We start from the raw sequence: 18,490 nt of genomic DNA on the forward strand, positions 1-18,490 counted from the left end.
TAGCCTCCAGTACCTGCTTCAACACAGCTGCTGCAACAAAAGAGGGAGGAAACCATGGCTGGAGTATTAGAAAAACATGAGTGAGTGCAGAGAAAGCAAGGTGGAAAAATACAGGAAGTCCTGATACAAGTGCAAGAGACAGAGGGTGAAGTGATGGTTGATGGATGCAGAGGGTTATACGTGTTAAAGTGATAGGAAAGAGATGAGATAGTCCCGAGTTTATGCGAGGTCACTTCATACATCAAATTATCAAGAGCAGGCAGAGAAATTGTGGAAGAGAGAGAGAGAGGGGGCGAGAGAAAGAGAGTGTGTGAAGGAGAGACACTTCACTGCTTTATCCTCAACCACTATGGTGACACAGTTTGGTATCTAAGGAGCGCAGAGCTTTACAAGCAGATTTTGGAGCAAAGATATCTTTTCAGTATTGAGATGCATGACTCACTCTGTCCTTTTCTCTGTCTCCCTAATCTGGTAGCTATATTTAGGACTGGAAAGATGCCCTTCTAGACAGATAGGTTGGCAACAGGATTTTGCTCCTCTCCTCTCCTCTCCTCTCCTCTCCTCTCCTCTCCTCTCTTTCTATAGACCATCTATCTGTAAAATCTGTACACTAAAATGAAGAATTTAGCGTCATTCCCCATCATCTTTACTGACGTCACTGGAAAAGAAAAGAACGGCTCTCAGCAGAGAACCAGGCCATATACACTGACGTTGTCCTCTAGGTTCTAGCATCTGACACACAAGTAAAGACACAAACTAGCAGAGGAAATACTCAGCTCTTAAAAATCACCACAATGTAACAGTTACAAGTCATTTGAATATTGATATGAAACCAAAAGTTGAGCTTTCTCTTGAACTGAGACTAGTGAGCAGAACAAACTGTACCCTGAAAACGAGGAAACACATCTATTGGCCAATCGCGATCGATGAGGTCATGAACAAAACTTTTGGATAAGTAAGCGACATTTTGCAAGTCATAATCGAAGCTTTTGGGATTTGCATACAAAATTTGGGGATTCACAACGTTCTGGATTCAGAAACAATGTTTTTGTATTGGGACAAAAAGGAATATTTGGAATTTCAAATACCTGGAAGCACCTCTGCTTATATTTAGGTACGCTGGTTTCTTTCAGTCAATGAATATTTGGATCATTAATTTTAATGAAGCCATCCTCAATCGGCATTTAAATGCCATAGCTGGTAATGTGAGGATTATTGGGTATCTGGTACCATAAAAAGACACCAAATGTCAAGAAACCAATTGTGTTCTATCTAAATCTGTGTTGTACCACTCAACTCCAGCTGTAAAGTAGAAATATACTCTCACAAGTTTGTCAGTTGATTAAATGTATTGTTATGTTAGGATTGCACACCTTTGTCCTCGACCAGCTTCTGACTCAGCAGTGCAGATAGGAGGAGGAGAGGGAACAATATTGTGTCTCATAACATCACATCACATCACACACGCATGGACTCTCTCTATTCCCAACTCCCAGGGCAGCAGGCACTGTAATCAAAAATTCCTGTTTGCCTTTCATTAACGTAAAACGAGGGATTAAAACAAAGACAATGGATGAGAGGGAGGAGAGATGAGGTCAAACCAGAGGGTCACAAATAACGTCAGGAAGAAAACGAGAGGTTGATACAAAAAATAAGACATTTCCTTTAATAACATCTGTAACATCGTGGTTGAATCCTGGTATCATTTTCAATATATTCGATGATGCGGTACACACTTCTAAGTGGACACTGATTTGATTAATTGCCATTTCTATACTAATACAACAGGAAACTGCATTGTTTTCTACAAAGACATTATAATAGGGCACAAATGGTGTAGCAGCAAAAAAAGAGTGTAGTTTTCTTTATACATAATAGTACAATGTATCTGCAGAGAAGAGTTTCAATAATAACAGCTAAAATTATGTTACAAATACATTTCTAAAGTATGCATTACATCATACACAAGGAGGATATCAGAGGTTATAAAGATTTGTATAGTAATGGGTGACTATGAGCTACTAAGACACTGGAGACTTGATCAGGGCTACCGTTACAGTACAATGTAAATTTAGCAGATAGAGCACACTCATGTTCAATTTGCAGAATCAGGACATTTGAATATATAACGTCCAAGCTGAGAGTTGTGATGCTGCCATCCTCGGACAAAGGCTTCCTGATGGAATTACTCTTTATCATATGTTGGATATTTAAGACAATGTCATCACAAGAAGTAACATCAGAGCTCCTTAAGCATTTTAAAACCTCCACACCACATATCCTCAGGTGAAATGTTTCTGACACGTCTGACATACATGTCTGCACAAATGGAGCCTTTTCTATCTGAGTCATTTTTCTGCTTCAGTTACACCCTCATTAGTTCTTCCAGTGGAACAGTGTTGACTATGATCTTTGCAAATCTCAAACTAAAGTGCAATCTGTACTAAACTTTAGCTCTCCTTTAACGTGTGTTCACAAAATATAACATGTACCAGCTGGGGAAATGTAGTCATTTACGCAAATAATACATAATTGTGCTAAAAAGTGATGAAGAAAAAGGAAGAATTTGACATTTTGGGAAGTTTTTTTGTTTTTGTTTTCAAGATTGAGATAAGACAATTAATGTTACTTTAATATCTGTATGAAAAGTATAATAAGGCTACAGCTCAACTGGTCAGCTTAGCTTAGCAGCCTGGATGGTGGAAAACACTCAACCTGCTGCTAAGTTCCATCCATTCTCTATGCCGCTCATCCATTAGGGGTAATGGGGGGGGGGGGGGGGGGGGCGGCATTGGGCAAGAGGCGGGATTCACCCTGGATGGGTTGCCAATTTGTTGCAGGGCCATCAGGAGCAATTAGGGGTTCAGTATCTTGCTCAAGGACACTTGGACACGGTCACCGGTGAAAGTGAGGATCAAACCAGTTACCTTTTGGTTACTAGACTGCCACTCTACCTCTGAGCCATGCTGCCCCCCCCCCCCCCCCGCTTCAAAATTTTAATTTAAATCTAAGAAACTCACACATTAATTAACAACAACAAAACAACACATTAATTAAAAAGAATTTCTATTTCCTCTTTTATATATAAAATTGTCAAGTATAAAAATGATAGTTTTATACCAGGTTTTATGCTACAATAGAACAGCCTATTGTCAGCAACAGAAGTCCAGCACATAACTGACAAACTGTTTATATATATTCTTAAAAAAAAGACAAAAAAAGAGGTATAGCATTTTACCAGATTTTGCGCTGCTGGCTGGCAGTTATTATCTTTTTACAGAGCGAAGCTTGCTGTTTGCTTTCTGACCTAAATTCTAAGATATGCTAACCAGCTAAGCTATGCTATCCAGTGGCTAGCTGTAGCTTCAATACAGATTGGAAAGTGGCATGGATCTTGAGACAAATAAACATGTTCCCCAATATGTCAAGAGCTTTTAATATTAGTTTTTGGCTACAAACATTTTAGGGAACCATCTCCTCTTCCGCCTTAACACACAGTGTCAGGTCTGTTCATGGACGACCGGTTAAAGTTTCCTAATAATTATAATGCTTTTCTTCAGTTTGCTAAAATGCACTGAGAAAACTCCTATCGGATCCTCTAACCGGTAATATACATGTCTCCAACCCCAGAGACTGTACTTATTGCTAAATGTAAATAAAAACATCATTATCCTTGCAAGATTTGAACATAAAGGGAACCGAGTAACAAAAATACTCTAATACTTGGGTGTTAATTATATAAACATATACATATATTATAGAGGTAGTGATTGAAGCATTGATCGACAGAAATAACTAACACTGAAAAATAATATTGAGCATGGAAAAAATAATCTTATTTCAGAGGAGTATAAATAGAGTATCACACTAAGTTCATGGCTTCAGCCGGTCTCGGTCAGACTCTGGACTGCACGTTGTTTTTGGGTGACTGTTCTTCAATCAGCAAGAGCGTATGAATCCTGAGGGACAGTATGGACATGAATCATGGAGTTGCAAAGCTGCTTTGTACCACTGGGCTAAAACAAAAACGTCACTGGTAAAATGTTCTCAGTAAAATTTAGCACAGGACACACACTCTGAAAAGGTCTCTAAAATAGGATTCAACTCTCTGACCTGCCATTATGTGTCCTCTCAGTCTTCATGTCAACAGAACTTGGCTTTGACTCGTCATGCTGACTGACAAATCGTTCAAGGCCTCATCCTTTCTGCCACAGTTGCAGTTCAAATTCCTGTTCCCACCCAGCAGCCAAGCAGTCATGAACTAACATGGAGTTAAACCGTGAGATTCAGTCAGAATATAAACACGTTATGTTCCAAATGAATAGTACTCTTTCCATCCCGGCTCTAACATACAACAAAAACAACCATGTTTTCCTTTCACTGCTCTGGGAACAGCTATTTGCTTGGTTTCAGTGTGCCACGGACAACACTGTCCCGCCAATTGTTTGAATTACACATTATAATGTATATAGTCTCCCATTTGAAGCCTGTGTAAGCCTTCTCTGTTTAAATTCAATACATTTGTGTATAGGTTCAAATGCTGACTGTAGACATAGACGGCCACCCAGTGCGACTCTTTGTAAAGCCGGATTAAAGATGAACAAAAACCAAAACAAAGACACATTCTGCAATATGAATCAACTCAACAGAATTGTAATAGAATATATATATATATATATATATATATATATATATATATATATATATAAAGACATATAATACAGCATTTAATGAACTTTGCAATAATTCGTTAACATAAAAAAAACATTGATTTGCACACTTGGTGTGGCCTGAACAAAAGCTTATGGCTACCAGCATTCATTTCACCTTGCATTTGCGTGTAAATATGCATGCATGTATGTACGTATGTATGTATGAGTGTGGGAGATGGTGTAGTGTTGCTGTGGTGTCTATGTTCCTGGTTTAAGTGTGAACGTTTGTGTGTGAAGCAGTGGATAGCCGCCAGACCTCATTATTGTCATTCTCCTCACTGCCTAAAAGAGAGGCAGAGCGTCAGCTTTCAATCGCGGAGCCCAGGAAAGATGGAAACAAAAGGCCCAAATTAAATAAATGCTGGAAAGCAGCTTGGAGAGACAGCCCCGTGGTCATACACTTTGAATGAGAGAGAACGGCTGCAGTGATCATCCATCTGGGTCTTTCAGTGGGGAGACCACACAGACACACTCCATGCCAGCATTCAGCTCAACTATAGGTCCACACACACAGGGGTGCCAGTTAATGTGCATATCCTATGTCCGGCTGGTATGTCTGAGTGTTTGTTCCATTTAAATATTCTGTTGTTGTTTTTCAAATCCTCCATGCAAACATTGGCCTTGACATGAACCGAGATAATCCGTCTCCATGTGCAGTTTCCCTGATAGTTCCACTCATAGAGCACCTTCATGAAATGGTTTTCTGTTATTCTAGTACGATCTGATTATCTGTGTTCACACTGTTGTCTTGTGCTGAGTAGTCCTACAAGAGCGTCCAGCCTAAAAACATGACAGGCCAGGCTCAAACTGTAGGCTTGTGTCCCCCAGGAAAGATTTAGCAGGTTTGGTTCATCCATCCGCTCCAAATCGTCACTTTCATCCTTCCACTCACATGATGTGCTTAGCGACTTTACATGTCTGTGTATGGATGCACTGTACAAGAGGACCTACACAACCTCTGTCATGAAAGCAAAGAGATGCTAGATGTTTGACTGCACACACACTGACATAAATCTACAGTATACTCAGGCCATAATGCTGCACTTGCTGCTTAACTAGAATACTACTATACTGTAGGTTCTTGTGTATGTATCCATTGATATTTCTTCTAGTTCCAAGTCCTGAATGTCAGAGTGTCTGTATGCTTCATGGCTCTGAAGCTGAGAGTGGACGATAAATCAGCAGGATTTGGTGATGACAAGGAGTGGAAAGGGAGAGCGAGTACATCAAGTCCTAATGGCCTCACACCTGAAACCACAGAGAGAGGAAGCTTGAAGTTACACAATAATGCAAAACAGTCTTATTTAATCTCTGAGACTGGATAATAGAGTGGAGCACCTTACATTCTTTTCCATAATAAATGTTGATTCCATGATGGATAACGTGATTCGATTGTGGATAACCACTGCACAACAAAGAGGTATAAAACTGGACATTTTTTACCAAAGAAATAACTATTTTCCCCATATTCAACTTTGCTGTCAGTTACATCTGTCTCCAGCAAAACCTTCACTAAAATTTAGAGGGTGTCGAATTCTTTGAACTCAGTCATTACAGTGATTAAATCTGCCTTGACGAAGAAAACATTTTGCCTCTGTGCTGTGTGCCTGTAACAGTGACTGACCTCTTATCAACCAAATCTTTTCAGCTCATCGTTTAGTCCCATTGCTAAGCAGAAATTCCCTCAAGGCCATCCTTAGATATCACGTTAACAAGAATGAGACGGGCGGACAAACAACATAAAGCTGCCACACCATTAAAATTGCACTGCCTTTTTGTGTGTCAATGTGGACAAACCTGCAGCGCCGAGGGTTCAGTCTTAGGTCTTTTCGGTGGCAGTTGTCAGCAGTGATGGTGCAGAGGCACTGGCACGATGTTGCATCCAGTGTCCACTTCCTCCCCCTGCAGGGTTTACAAGGAGGTCTTGGAGAGGGAGAGGGGCTAGTGTGAGGAGGGGAGAGAGCAGGAGTCCTGGGTACAAGAAGGGAATAAGAATGGTTTGGCTTTCAGGATGACATATTCATTGGTCGTAAGTAATATGAACCAAGTGGTTCAAGTCCAGTGTGGGAATGTGATTATTTGTGTGGCTAGAAAAGACACACATTTGTGACGAATGTGGGACACCGATACAGTTTCCTTCACTGCTAACAAACGTTCTGCTCTTTGTGTCTGACTGACCGTCCTACTTTGCACTGGCCTTTACTTTCTCCTCCAGACAATCTTCTGTACTTGGTCTGAGTCTGAGAAAGCAGCTCCATTAAGTGGTTCTAGTTCCGTCTTCTTGGGAGGCTGGAGGTCTTAATGAAGTTACTTAATGAGGCAGAGAGGGGCCATCTTTGTCCGGATCCCAATGACCACGCCTGCCGCTGGCATGGACAGAGAAGCTGGCATTTGGGAGCAAATTACACTGATTTCACCCCTGCCAGAGTTGGGATAAAGCCTGTTCTGGGTGATGGATGGGTGCGAAGGGGCATCACACACAAACTGAGCCACCTCTGGCCCCTGGGTCAAGATATGATTGACAACAAAGTGATGTGGAAAAGAGTGCTAATTCTTTTATCCTTTAGTATGCTGGACTTGGTCATGGGAATCATGATACATGAAGCAGAAAGGCACACTCACTACACTCATGCCGGGAGCTCCACCTATTAATCTCAGACCCCAGTATAGTTTTACAACATCTCATGATACTTGGATGTTTCTAACTGGGTGACATCCCAGCTGTATCCTTGATGACGGTTAAAGTTAATGAATAGGTCATATGCTGTAATAATGTGTTTATGTAACCTGTTCATCTGAACTGACCTCTCATCTGTACATAGACAAATAATCTTACATGTATGCACTTCTTGGTGAGTTAAATATTGCCTCAGAGAAACGTTACTTCATCCAGACTTTATACTTGTATATGGATGAGATAGTGACAGATTTGTTTGAATATGACACAGAAGTGAGCTTGATTTCTCTCTCTCTCTCTCTCTCTCTCTCTCTCTCTCTCTCTCCCTCTTTGCCTGTAAGCGATTGTGGGGTCTTGTTCAACTACATTTAATTATCTGACATTTTACATTTTATTCATCTCATTCATCTGACTTGCTTTGTGGGGACAATTTGAGGGTTAATATTTGGTTTTAGTGTATTTGAAATTCATGTTCAGCATTCAGTTGTGATGATTAAGTTTTGGGTGAGGAGTCAGGGACTGCATATGAATGATTAAATGTGAATCAAGCTTCCTCACAAAGATGGTAACTTCTAGTGTGTGTGTGTGTGTGTGTGTGTGTGTGTGTGTGTGTGTGTGTGTGTGTGTGTGTGTGTGTGTGTGTGTGTGTGTGTGTGTAAGACCTTGACGAATGTGGTTGTAAAACAAATTGTCCTTCAGGAATAACGTAGACCAGATAACCTATTTTTTTTTACCACTAATCTAAACACTCCCAGTCAGGCAGACAGTACTTGGAAAACACTGACTAACTTCATGAATACAAATGTCATCTTGGGCATTATGAACAAAAGAAACCTTTGCATGTACAAAAGTTTGTGTGTCTGACATCGTGCAGAAAAACAACATTATTACTATTTCAAAACCAATGCCACCTACTCCTCTACTTCCTTAAAAATTCCAGATTTGAATGTATGTGTATGTGAACAGGATCAGCTTCCAAAAAAGTGTGATGTCACTCATCATACTCATGGCTCCGCCTCTTAACATCTACACAATGAATCTCCACTTTGCAACTCTGAGAACGAGAATATGAACTTTTTTTTTTTTTTTACCAGAGGTAGAAAGTGATTAAATTCCAACATACGCTGCTCTGATGGCTCCTGCTTTCTGTCTGGACTTTCCCCTCTCCTTTTTCTTGTCCCTTGCTGGCTTGATAAAGGGTCTGGGAATTACAAAAAGACAAAATATAAAAGACAAAGTATGAGTCGCTTACAGAAACCTGTTTTTATTCCAGTATAAAACTCCAAAATATAAGCAGCGAATTCTGGAGTTAATATCCGGAATGTACTTTTTTCAATGGACCTTTACTTTTTCACCAGTTTTCACTCTTTATCTTATGAGGCAACATTCTTGCACCACTGCTGGAGCTACAAGAATTAAGTGAGAATTTATTGCATTTGAAAATTTTGTTTCTGGAATTTTAGAAATAAATGTTTACCTTTTTCAAATGTATTTTGCATTGGTGACATTTGAACTGAAAGTCAAAGGTCTTGTGTCTGCGGCAGTATTTTAAAAACGCTGATATGTTTTATGTTGGATATAGGCCTACATTTTTGAGTTTTATCTAAATGGCATTTCAGAAATCAACGAAAAACAAAGACAAATATAATATTTTTGATCGGTTATCTGTGTTGTATTTGGTCCAAACTTTATATTTGATGCATCATTAGTAACATCTATCATGTAACTTGTGTTCAATTGTGACTAATTACCAGTGAGATTAAGGTCTTCCCTATTATGTCACAATTTTCCTTAGATTTCCAGGATTATGTTTATCCCACACAAGTGTCCATAAAAAGTTACCCACGATGATTTAATGCATTTAATACTTTTGTGTACATTCTCAGCAGTAAGAACGATCTTTGACCAAAACCGTCACAAGCTTATTGAACTCAAAAAAATCAGGATGATCTTCAGGTTGGTTATCTGGAGAACATCAAGGTACTTCTCCCTGTGGTGTTTTGGGACATTTTCTTATCGTTTCCGTTTTACTGCTCAGCTCTTACCCAGACAGATGTAATGAACCTTGGTGTCCTCAACAGCACACAGATGCTGGTTTCAGGTCGTCTGCTTTAACCTCTCAGTCTTTCTCTTGTTTAAAGTGTCCTAGACTGTGTAAAACCATATTCGTCTGCAGGGAGAGTGTTTGCCAGCGTGGCTCTGACATTATAAAATTACAAATGACTGCTGCTGTCTTTGCTGCTCTAATTTACTATCATGGATGCGTGACTCTTCTCCGTCATTCTGTGTGAGAACACATGGCAGGGGAGATAAAATCATCACTATGGTGACAACAGGATGCGGGTGGTCCCAGGGGATGCTGGGAGAGTCACACAGATGCTAACTCGCTGGCGCACGCTCACACACACACACACACACACACACACACGCAAATAAATATTCAAACACACATTTATATGATATACTGAGAATGTACACATGAATAAGTACAACAAAAGCACACACGCAATGACCCCTGCCTAAGTTATTCAAAAAATGCATACACACGCATTTATTGGAATCCTTTATTTATGTCCACGTACTAACAGGAAGCACGGGGACATAAACATTAAAGATGCAATCATATGATAGCTGGACCTGTTAGGGACATCAGGGATCCAACAACAGGCTCTGACTCAAAGTCTGAAAGAAAGGTTTCTTTACTCTTCAAAACAGTCATTGAACTCAGTAACTCATCTTCCTGCTCTGCCCTAGTTTGGGCTCCCCTGACTTCAGGTTGGAAGGAATCAAATCATGCATTTTTTTTCTTTGTCTATTGTTTGATTGATTGTTTCAATATGAAAGTAATATTTCATTCAAAAAGTGTATTTGCCTTTCAAGTACTCACAAAGAGGTATTTTGACCTCAGGAAGATATTTTGTCCCTCCTACATCACTTCTTTGTGACTCAAGACTGCAGGAAGTACCAGCCATGTATATTTAGCTTGATGCTAATGATGATCGACAGCTAATAACAGCCACTGTGATTAAACAGGAAAACTGCCCAAAAAAACCATCTTTTTTACAAACTCTCAAAGTGCATTGTCTGTTGTAATTAATGTATTGTTTATCCAGCCCTAGCCTTAGTAATCCACAAATGCTTTGCTTTGAACTATTACATCACAACAAGACAGATTATACTGGATAAGTATTTTTAAGAGTTTGTAAAAGGACGTTTTAGGTAGTTTTGCAATCATTAACAGTGTTATTAGCTTCAAGCTATATATGTGTGTTTTCAAGAGAAAAATGATGCGGGGGGGATGTCATTGTGAGGTCAAGCCACCTTTGCTGGAAAGGCAAAATACACTTTTTTTTTGTGAAGTACAGCTTTAAAATCTGAAGGTGGAGGTTGTGAGGTTATTTGTCGCATGAGCAATTTGGCCCTTTTTGATCAACAAGTATGACAGCGAGTTTCTGGTAACCATGTAACCACAACGCCCATATTTGCTTCTTTCTTTGCAGTATCCTCCAAAAAATTTTTTGGTGTGGTAACGCCAGTGCAAAGATGACTATTTGCGAGGTATTTAAAGCAAATTACAGTCGGCTGTAGAAAAGCATTATGTTCAAAAGCCTGATAGTAACATCCAACTACAACTAAACCAGCATAAATACCACTTTGAATTTCAAGTCTACTTTTCAGCTTGAGCACGAAGCAGTTTACGTCTAGTTTGCTGATTTTGTTGTGTTAAACAGAGGAAAAAGTTACGTGTGAACATATTAATATGTCATTTAACCTGGACAGCAAAGACTGCAAACAAAGGGAGAGATGTTTCCCTGGAGCCTGATGGTTTTGAAGACTTCTTGACTCAAACCAAGTATCAAAAGGTTTGACACATGCTGGCCTCACTTAACAACTGATTCAAGGGTTGTTAATCCTTAGCCCTGTTTCGAGTCTCAAAGATTAAAAAGGACAGAAATGATAGAGTTTGTGCAATACTGAGTTAGAAAACTAACTGGCACTCACAAAACTACACAAAAAGTACACGAACAAGGCATTCATCTACATCAAAGCGTGCTTATTTTTGCCTCTGTCAAGTGGCTGGCTAACATAGTGAAAAGGATCCCTACAGAGATAAATGTGTGTCTAACATGTAGCAGAAGTCTTGCTCTGTTGTAAGTTGAACAGTAAACTACAGGGCTGGAATGGAGCTCGGTGTTCTCTGACAGATTAAAAAAAATAGATCACAGATTGTGTTTGCACATTTCTGAACTGAGGAAACACGATGGCTCACTATTGGTCCCATCCAGACACGGCAATAAGAAGCACCCTGAGTGAGTGGATCACAAGAGGACAGTCATATGTGATCGAGCAGCGTGAATGCAAACGTGCCCTGGATCACCTTGACTCACTCAGCTGACTTTTTACGATGATCAGCACCGATGCCGTCATCACATGAATAATCTACTACGACAGAACCCGACCTCCCCACAGCTGCACATTACAGGATGTCACACATTACTTGAGAGACCCGTGTAGGACCGACAGCGGCAATGGTGGAAATTTTAAGATGGTACGTAGATGAAGTATGCGGTCAGTTTATCCATATTCCACATACTTAGAGCTGGCCCCAGGTGATCAGATCACCTGAGGCAAGATTCAACCCAGCAAGCTGCCCTGGTAGTTGCTCCCTCCCACATTACAACTCTGGAGTTGTCAGCAGCATCTTTTTCACAAAGTAATGAGTTTTATAAGTAGTATGGGGGAGGAATAATACAACAGAAATCGAAGTTAAAACAGAGACTGTGAACACATCTCTGTAGGGGCCATTGCTATATGTTATAAAAATCTGTGCCCATGAGGCGCAAAAATGAGTTCTTTTACTGCCAGTTGTAGTATCTTTATTTGACATTAGACCTATTCCAAATATTTGTATACCTATTAAACATTAAGACCCCAAAAGATAGCAAAGCAGGGTCCAGGTTTAAAAGCAATTATTCTCGAATGAATAGATGAACAATCTGCGGATTAAGCTGTCATTATTAGAGGTGACTGGGTACCTCAACACACAGTTAAACTATCACCAAGAGGGATGTTTGAACCCTTGAGGGAGAAGAAAGGAGGTGAAAAAACAAATGTTACCTTGTAGTTGGTGTTGGCCATAGTTGTTCTTTCAATCTGTACACAGATGAAGAAAGTGTGTCAGTGTGAAGTTGTAAACGTTGAGTGACGTCAGGTGCATCTCTACCTTTGATTACAGGCAGTGAAAGTGTGTTTTTATTACCTGCACTCACACTGGCTGTGCTCAATAAAGGGCAGTTCAATGAGCTCGTGTTTCATGAAGGAAGTCCTCATCAGCTGCGCCAAAACAACAAATAATATCAGCGCGCAAACATCCCCTGTTCATCAATCATAAGGAGGGATATTTTGTGTATATACCTCCATTGTGAGAGTGTGTGTGACCAAGGGAACACACTCCATGGCTTCGTCAGCACAGCAGCCGCCACATCTCCTCACAGACACGCAGGATGGGACAAAGAGGTGGTGCGTCTCCCCCGGCAACTCCCGCCAAACCTCCACCAAAGTGTCCCGCGGCTCGCAGCCGCTACGAGAGTAAACCTCCAACCACCGGCGCACTGATGACGGACAACCACAGACAGCACGGTTTATTTCACTCACTCAGCTACACGAGGGAAGTCTTTGTAAAAGCATTTACCTTCTCGAGCTTCTCTGGATTTAGGTGAGTCTGCCGGTCGCCAGTGAGGCAGCTAGAGAGAAAATAAAAGAAAAGTTTTTAACAGTGAACTCATAAATGTGGTTTTATTTGTTAATTCAACTACTCACTTCAAAAGTGTCATCATTGCATAAAACCACTGAAGTATAAAACTTAGAAGCATGTCAGTACGTTTTATTGACATGATTATATATTCCACAGATCCCTAGTATAAATACATCATTTAGTTTAGTGACCATGTGTACAGTTTACTCTCCACCAAACATGTTGACTAAACTGTACATAAGGTGACCAGATCAAACGTTGATTGAAGTAAAAATTTGTAAGAAAGTGAGTTAAAGTCACAATCTCAAAAAGCTATAACTGCAATAAATGATCAGGCTTCACATTCGTTACGTTTACATTTACGAAGGGCTATCATTTCAAAAAGGAGCCCTAATACATAACTCTGTTGTAATTAATCATTAATTGCTCAATATAGTGACTGAGTCAGGGATTTTGAGCATCACATGCTGTTTGTTTTAAATAAATATGCCAACTTTTTGGGAAATAAACTTGGATGGATGGTTACCTCCGGCCAAATCAAGACCCTGAACCTCATCTATCTGATGACTTTCGATGGAGGTATGCGAATCAGTCTGGTAACTCCTATTCATTGTGCTAAGCTAACTAGCGCCCAGCCGATCTCTGCAGGTCTCTATCTTCTTATCTGTTTCTGGGGGAAAGCAATTTTCCTAAAAATGTTCCTTTTTTCGAAAAAAAAAAAAAGTGATGACAGAATTTTCCGTTTGACGATCCACAACTGAGACGTTTGAACATGAAAAGCTTCGTAATTTATGTTGGTAAATCTCAGGAAGAAGCTACTGTATGAAGAAGGAGAGTAGAGGCCTAACTGTGTGTCGTTTATGAAATAGTTCATTAAAGGTTTGGTCATTGGTTGAAAGGCTTTACATTTTACCCAGTTATTTAATTGGGTAGGAGGGAGGGAGCTGCTGGGTCCACAGGCAAGTTGCACCTGCTACCTTTGCCCTCATGTGTATTTCCTGATTGTTCTCAGTGGCTCTGCTACTGGATCTCTCACAGATGTGCTGGTTAACTTACGCTTATACCGCAAAGATGTTTGGTTCAAACTCAACACAACCCAGCACACCGAGGAAAACCTAAAAGGGATGACATACAAGCTTGGCGACAAACGTAATGATAAAAAACAGGCAGATTGTGGTTCGATTATCAGTCCATGTCCACGCTGTTTATTACATGGATGATTTTCTATTGTCACTTCTGAGAGGGAGGAGAAAGAGGGAGTGATTGGAATTTATAATCAAAAAAATACAATGTTAGAGGCTAGTTTCACTCCCTAACGTGCACATTTGCATCTTAAACCCTCTAAATGACAGTACATTGAATCCTGTTGACTTACTCTCACTTTATAACAAATCTTCATCCAAACATTTAATGATTTACATCATGGGGACTTGCTGTTTGTCCCCCAGTAACATGACTGCGCAAACACACACACACACACACACACACACACACGTATTAGCACATTGACTCAAGTCCTAATCCTAATGCTAATCAACTGATACCTTAACCTGACCCGAACCTTAAACAGGACCTCAAATACAATGTTTTCCCACATTACACCGGTCTTTGGTCCCCATGTGGGCTACAGGTCCTGATAAGGTCAGTGTTTACACCAGAAAAGGTCCCAGTCGGTAAAAAAAGTCATCCCACTAACTACTGTTACTGGGTTTATGTTTTTGTGTGTGTGTGTGTGTGTGTGTGTGTGTGTGTGTGTGTGTGTTAAGAAGACCAAGGCCACTTGTAAGGGAATGTAGACTTTGTTCAGTTGTCCCCCACTAACTGCTCCACCCCCTTCAAAACACACACACACACACACACACACACACACACACACACACACACACACACACACACACACACACACACACACACTACAGCAGGTCCGGCTATCTTAGTGAGAACGTCATAACGTTTTCCTTAGTCCCTTACCCTTACCTTAACCATCATTTCGAACATCCTTAACACAACTCTGAAAGTAAACCTGCTCTTACCTTAACCTAACTCACAAACTACAGTTTCAAGTTGTCTCATAACACAAGGAAGGAAACGTCCTGGTTTAAGGGTCTAATTGAGTCATGTTGGGGGACTGAAAGGATGCGAGCCGTGTCTTTTATGTATCAGTCTGTGAGTTCCTTTTGGCAGTGACATCTGCTAGTGTCAGTGCCAGCCCACAGCCATCTGCACTGATATTACAACTGTCTACTATCTAACACATCAAACTCTCACACAGCAGATGGGTGTGTGAGAGACCCCGCATCTATGAAGCATCTCTCAAACGGCTGGGAAATGATGACCCCTTTTCCAAATTAGCTGTCACAGGAGCAGACAGCTTGGAAGCAGAGAGTCCTGGGTGTGAGACAGCAGCTGTGAGCAGTCGAAGGGGCCTTTCAGTGGACACTTCTTTCTCTGTGTGTCCGTGTGTGTGTGTGTGTGTGTGTGTGTGTGTGTGTGTGTGTGTGTGTGTGTGTGTGTGGTGTAGTGTAGTGTCTAGCATCATGAATCAGAAAAAACATGAAGTATAAAGCAGCTCAAAGTCAGGGCTGGATCCCACACAACCTCAGAGCACTGCCTGTTCCTGATAGAAGCCTTCAGATATAAATAAAAAAACAGCCCTGGCAGGTCTGTGGGTCTCTGCTGCTGCTAAAGAGTGAGTACATGAGGAACACGAGTCCATACGCCACTCTGATTATTTTATATCTCTCATGAATATTAACTCTATTAACCCTTTTAAAACTACAAGTCTTTGAAGATTAATGGTCTAAAAGAGCCCTACTTTTACCAGCCTGAATTACTGGCTGTGTGATTGCTTGATAAAATCTCTGCAGAGGAGGTCATGTTTTCGGTGGTCTGTTTCTTTCAGCTGGATTGAACAAATTTGGTGGAGGGATGTAAGGATGTCTAAGGATGGATCCATTATATTTTGGAGCAGATTAGTAACAGTGCCCCCTGGTGGGAACAGGAAATACCTGTTTTACACTTTAAGATCCTCCTCCCAGCACATCGACCAGGTCCCCCTCATACTTGGTCAGAAATGGGTTAAGAACTTGGTGATGTGATGCTGGGAAGACTGTGAATTTTCATTAAACAGCGTTACCATGGCGAGGCCACCAAGTTGGATATTTCACCATAGAAACTGTTGTAACTTTGCTCCACTTGCTCAGATCGTTTCCAAACTTGACATATTTGAAAAGAGTCCCAGCCTGAAGACATCAGCAAGCTGAATTTAAGTCAACTGGTGGTTACAGGAAAAACACCTGAAGCAACAAGCATTTCTTTACATCAAAATTACACTTTGCTGTCTTCATGTGATATGCAGCAACATTTAAAGTGTGTGTTCACACACAATAAATCCTTCTTGCTCTGCTGAGCCAACACACTATGACGTATATGGGCCCGCTCATCACTGCTTGTAGCTTTAACTCAGTCCCTCACACAAAAGTGCCAGGGGCCGAAGGTTCGCCTCAGCAGAAACATGTGCTCTCTACTTCTTTGAACATTGCTTATACGAGATTAATTAGAACAACTTGTGTGTTGCCAGGTTGTGGAACAAAATCCTCGTCCAGTGTGACTCCGGCAGCAACCTGCACCAACAAACACGGGGACGTGTGAGTTTAGAGGTGCTGAGGACCAGCCTGATCAATTCAAAAGCTGGAGGAGGAATTTTTCATAACCTGGCAAGCCGAAGCCGATTCTGCTTAATGGCTGAGACCCTGATTGCTGCAGTGAATAATATCTAATTATCTATGAACCATTAATAAAGCTGTTAATCCCAGAGGGTTGTGAGCCTGAAGAGATGGTGGTATCATCAGAGTGAGAGGAAACGTCAAACAACAAGACATGACTTTAGGAAAAATTTTACAGGACGATTATGGTGAATTTATGGACAGAATGACAGGTGTCATTGACCTGGGGGATCAGTTACACACACACACACACACACACACACACACACACACACACACACACACACACACACACACACAAACCCTGCAGACAAATCAATTTATAAAATATGAATATATGAATGTGAATGTATATGAATCATCAATATCAGCTGGCGGAAACAATAGCTGGCGGAGTCCCAGACTGCCAGGCTTCCGAGGTCAGATGGTCCATACATACCTTGGCATGAGACGACGGTATTCTGGAGAGCAGCAGGAATTGAAACATTCCAAGAATAACTTGAAGCATAATCCCCATTGTGCAGGAGTCCAAGGGCCACACAAAATATTTTTGGACCAATCCAGGGAATTAAAAAACGATGTCCGGCTTGCTTCTGTATCCTATCAAAGGCGCATAAATCCAGCTTTCACTCCCCAGTCTCCCTTCCGTGGAAGGACCCCCAGGGTGGCATCCTCAGTGTTGGGAGAATAACTTTTGCATTTGATACGAAATGATAGTCGGAGCTATAAAATCAGGATAAAACGGACTAAACTACTTTGTTCCAGACTAGATCGGAAATAACTAATGACAGAAATTTCTCAACTGTATCCCTCACATGTCATGAATTAATATCGGTACGTGGCACCATAATCTATAAATCCTGGTATTTTGGTGACACTTAAATAAACTTTGCCCCCTGACATTTATTTATCTGAGGGAACCGTGTTGGTCGTGATCCCATGAAACCGGTCTGAGGTCCTTGCTGCCTGTCTGGAGGTTCCTTCAGATTCCCGCTGAAACGTGGAGCGATCCTAAAATCCTCTGCGAGGTGAAGAATTCACATCCACCACCAGCAGGACGGTTATCTCGCTGAGATGTGACGCCTCGGCCCGGCATGCGTAGTGACAGTGCAGCGGGTATTCCGTTCCCCGGCGCGGTCACAGTCTCTCCACACTGTCGCTCCCTTTGAAAACGTGACGTTCCCCCTCCAGGCGCATCTCCCTGCTTCTTGTCCTCTTATGAATAAAGCTGAGATAAAACGCTTCGCGGACATGTAGTGCAGCTAGTGCAGAGCCAATAGGGGCTGTCCGCAGATACAGGAGAAAGGCCTGCAAAGGTAGGACTCTTCATTTGTTGTTGTGATCGGTTTCCTCATTTCCTTTGCCCTTGAGACGCACGCAGCGTAACCATTGCGCTGCAACTTTTTTCCAAACGGGACAGGCGCACTGGATACAGGTGCTGCGTCCCTGCTGGCCCCTGAGTGTGGGCCAGGGGGCCCCCAGAAGTCCTCTGAATATGGGGAACAAGGCTGTGGTGGCCGTGAGGTCATGTCCTCTGTGGTGTGACTGGGATGTTTGGTGGTTTTCGTAACACCAGGACATAGAACTAACACATATATTTATATACTGACTATAACTCCTT

General features: G+C 41.3%; 1 protein-coding gene across 2 annotated transcripts; it reads right to left on the bottom strand.

Moving 5' to 3' along the window:
• Positions 1–1,562: 1,562 nt before the first annotated feature.
• Positions 1,563–18,253, bottom strand: vegfba (vascular endothelial growth factor Ba). Of its 2 annotated transcripts, XM_086221793.1 has the most exons (8): positions 17,309–18,252; positions 13,082–13,133; positions 12,805–13,001; positions 12,650–12,723; positions 12,508–12,543; positions 8,513–8,590; positions 6,510–6,683; positions 1,563–5,960 (listed from the first exon to the last, which is right to left on the bottom strand). In XM_086221793.1, exons 1-8 carry the CDS (start codon positions 17,384–17,386, stop codon positions 5,939–5,941), a joined length of 711 nt encoding a protein of 236 aa, XP_086077919.1. In that variant the 5' UTR covers positions 17,387–18,252; the 3' UTR covers positions 1,563–5,938. The 2 variants fall into 2 exon arrangements, with proteins under 2 accessions (XP_086077919.1, XP_086077920.1); XM_086221794.1 differs by lacking the exon at positions 8,513–8,590 and having other exon boundaries at positions 17,309–18,253.
• Between the last annotated feature and the right edge of the window lie 237 nt (positions 18,254–18,490).

This window comes from Aulostomus chinensis, chromosome 13 (genome assembly GCF_037954235.1).
Source record: "Aulostomus chinensis isolate RoL2024-O1b breed Wild chromosome 13, RoL_Achi_v1.0, whole genome shotgun sequence".
Classification (NCBI taxonomy): domain Eukaryota; kingdom Metazoa; phylum Chordata; class Actinopteri; order Syngnathiformes; family Aulostomidae; genus Aulostomus; species Aulostomus chinensis.

Excerpts from the sequence above, each read along its gene's own strand:
- vegfba (XM_086221793.1), bottom strand. The coding sequence starts at position 17,386 with ATGGGGATTATGCTTCAAGTTATTCTTGGAATGTTTCAATTCCTGCTG. Across the intron at positions 13,002-13,081 it reads ATCCAGAGAAGCTCGAGAAG|TGCGCCGGTGGTTGGAGGTT; the intron begins GTAAATGCTTTT and ends GTCCGTCATCAG. Across the intron at positions 6,684-8,512 it reads GCAGGAGCCATCAGAGCAGC|GACTCCTGCTCTCTCCCCTC; the intron begins GTATGTTGGAAT and ends TCTTGTACCCAG.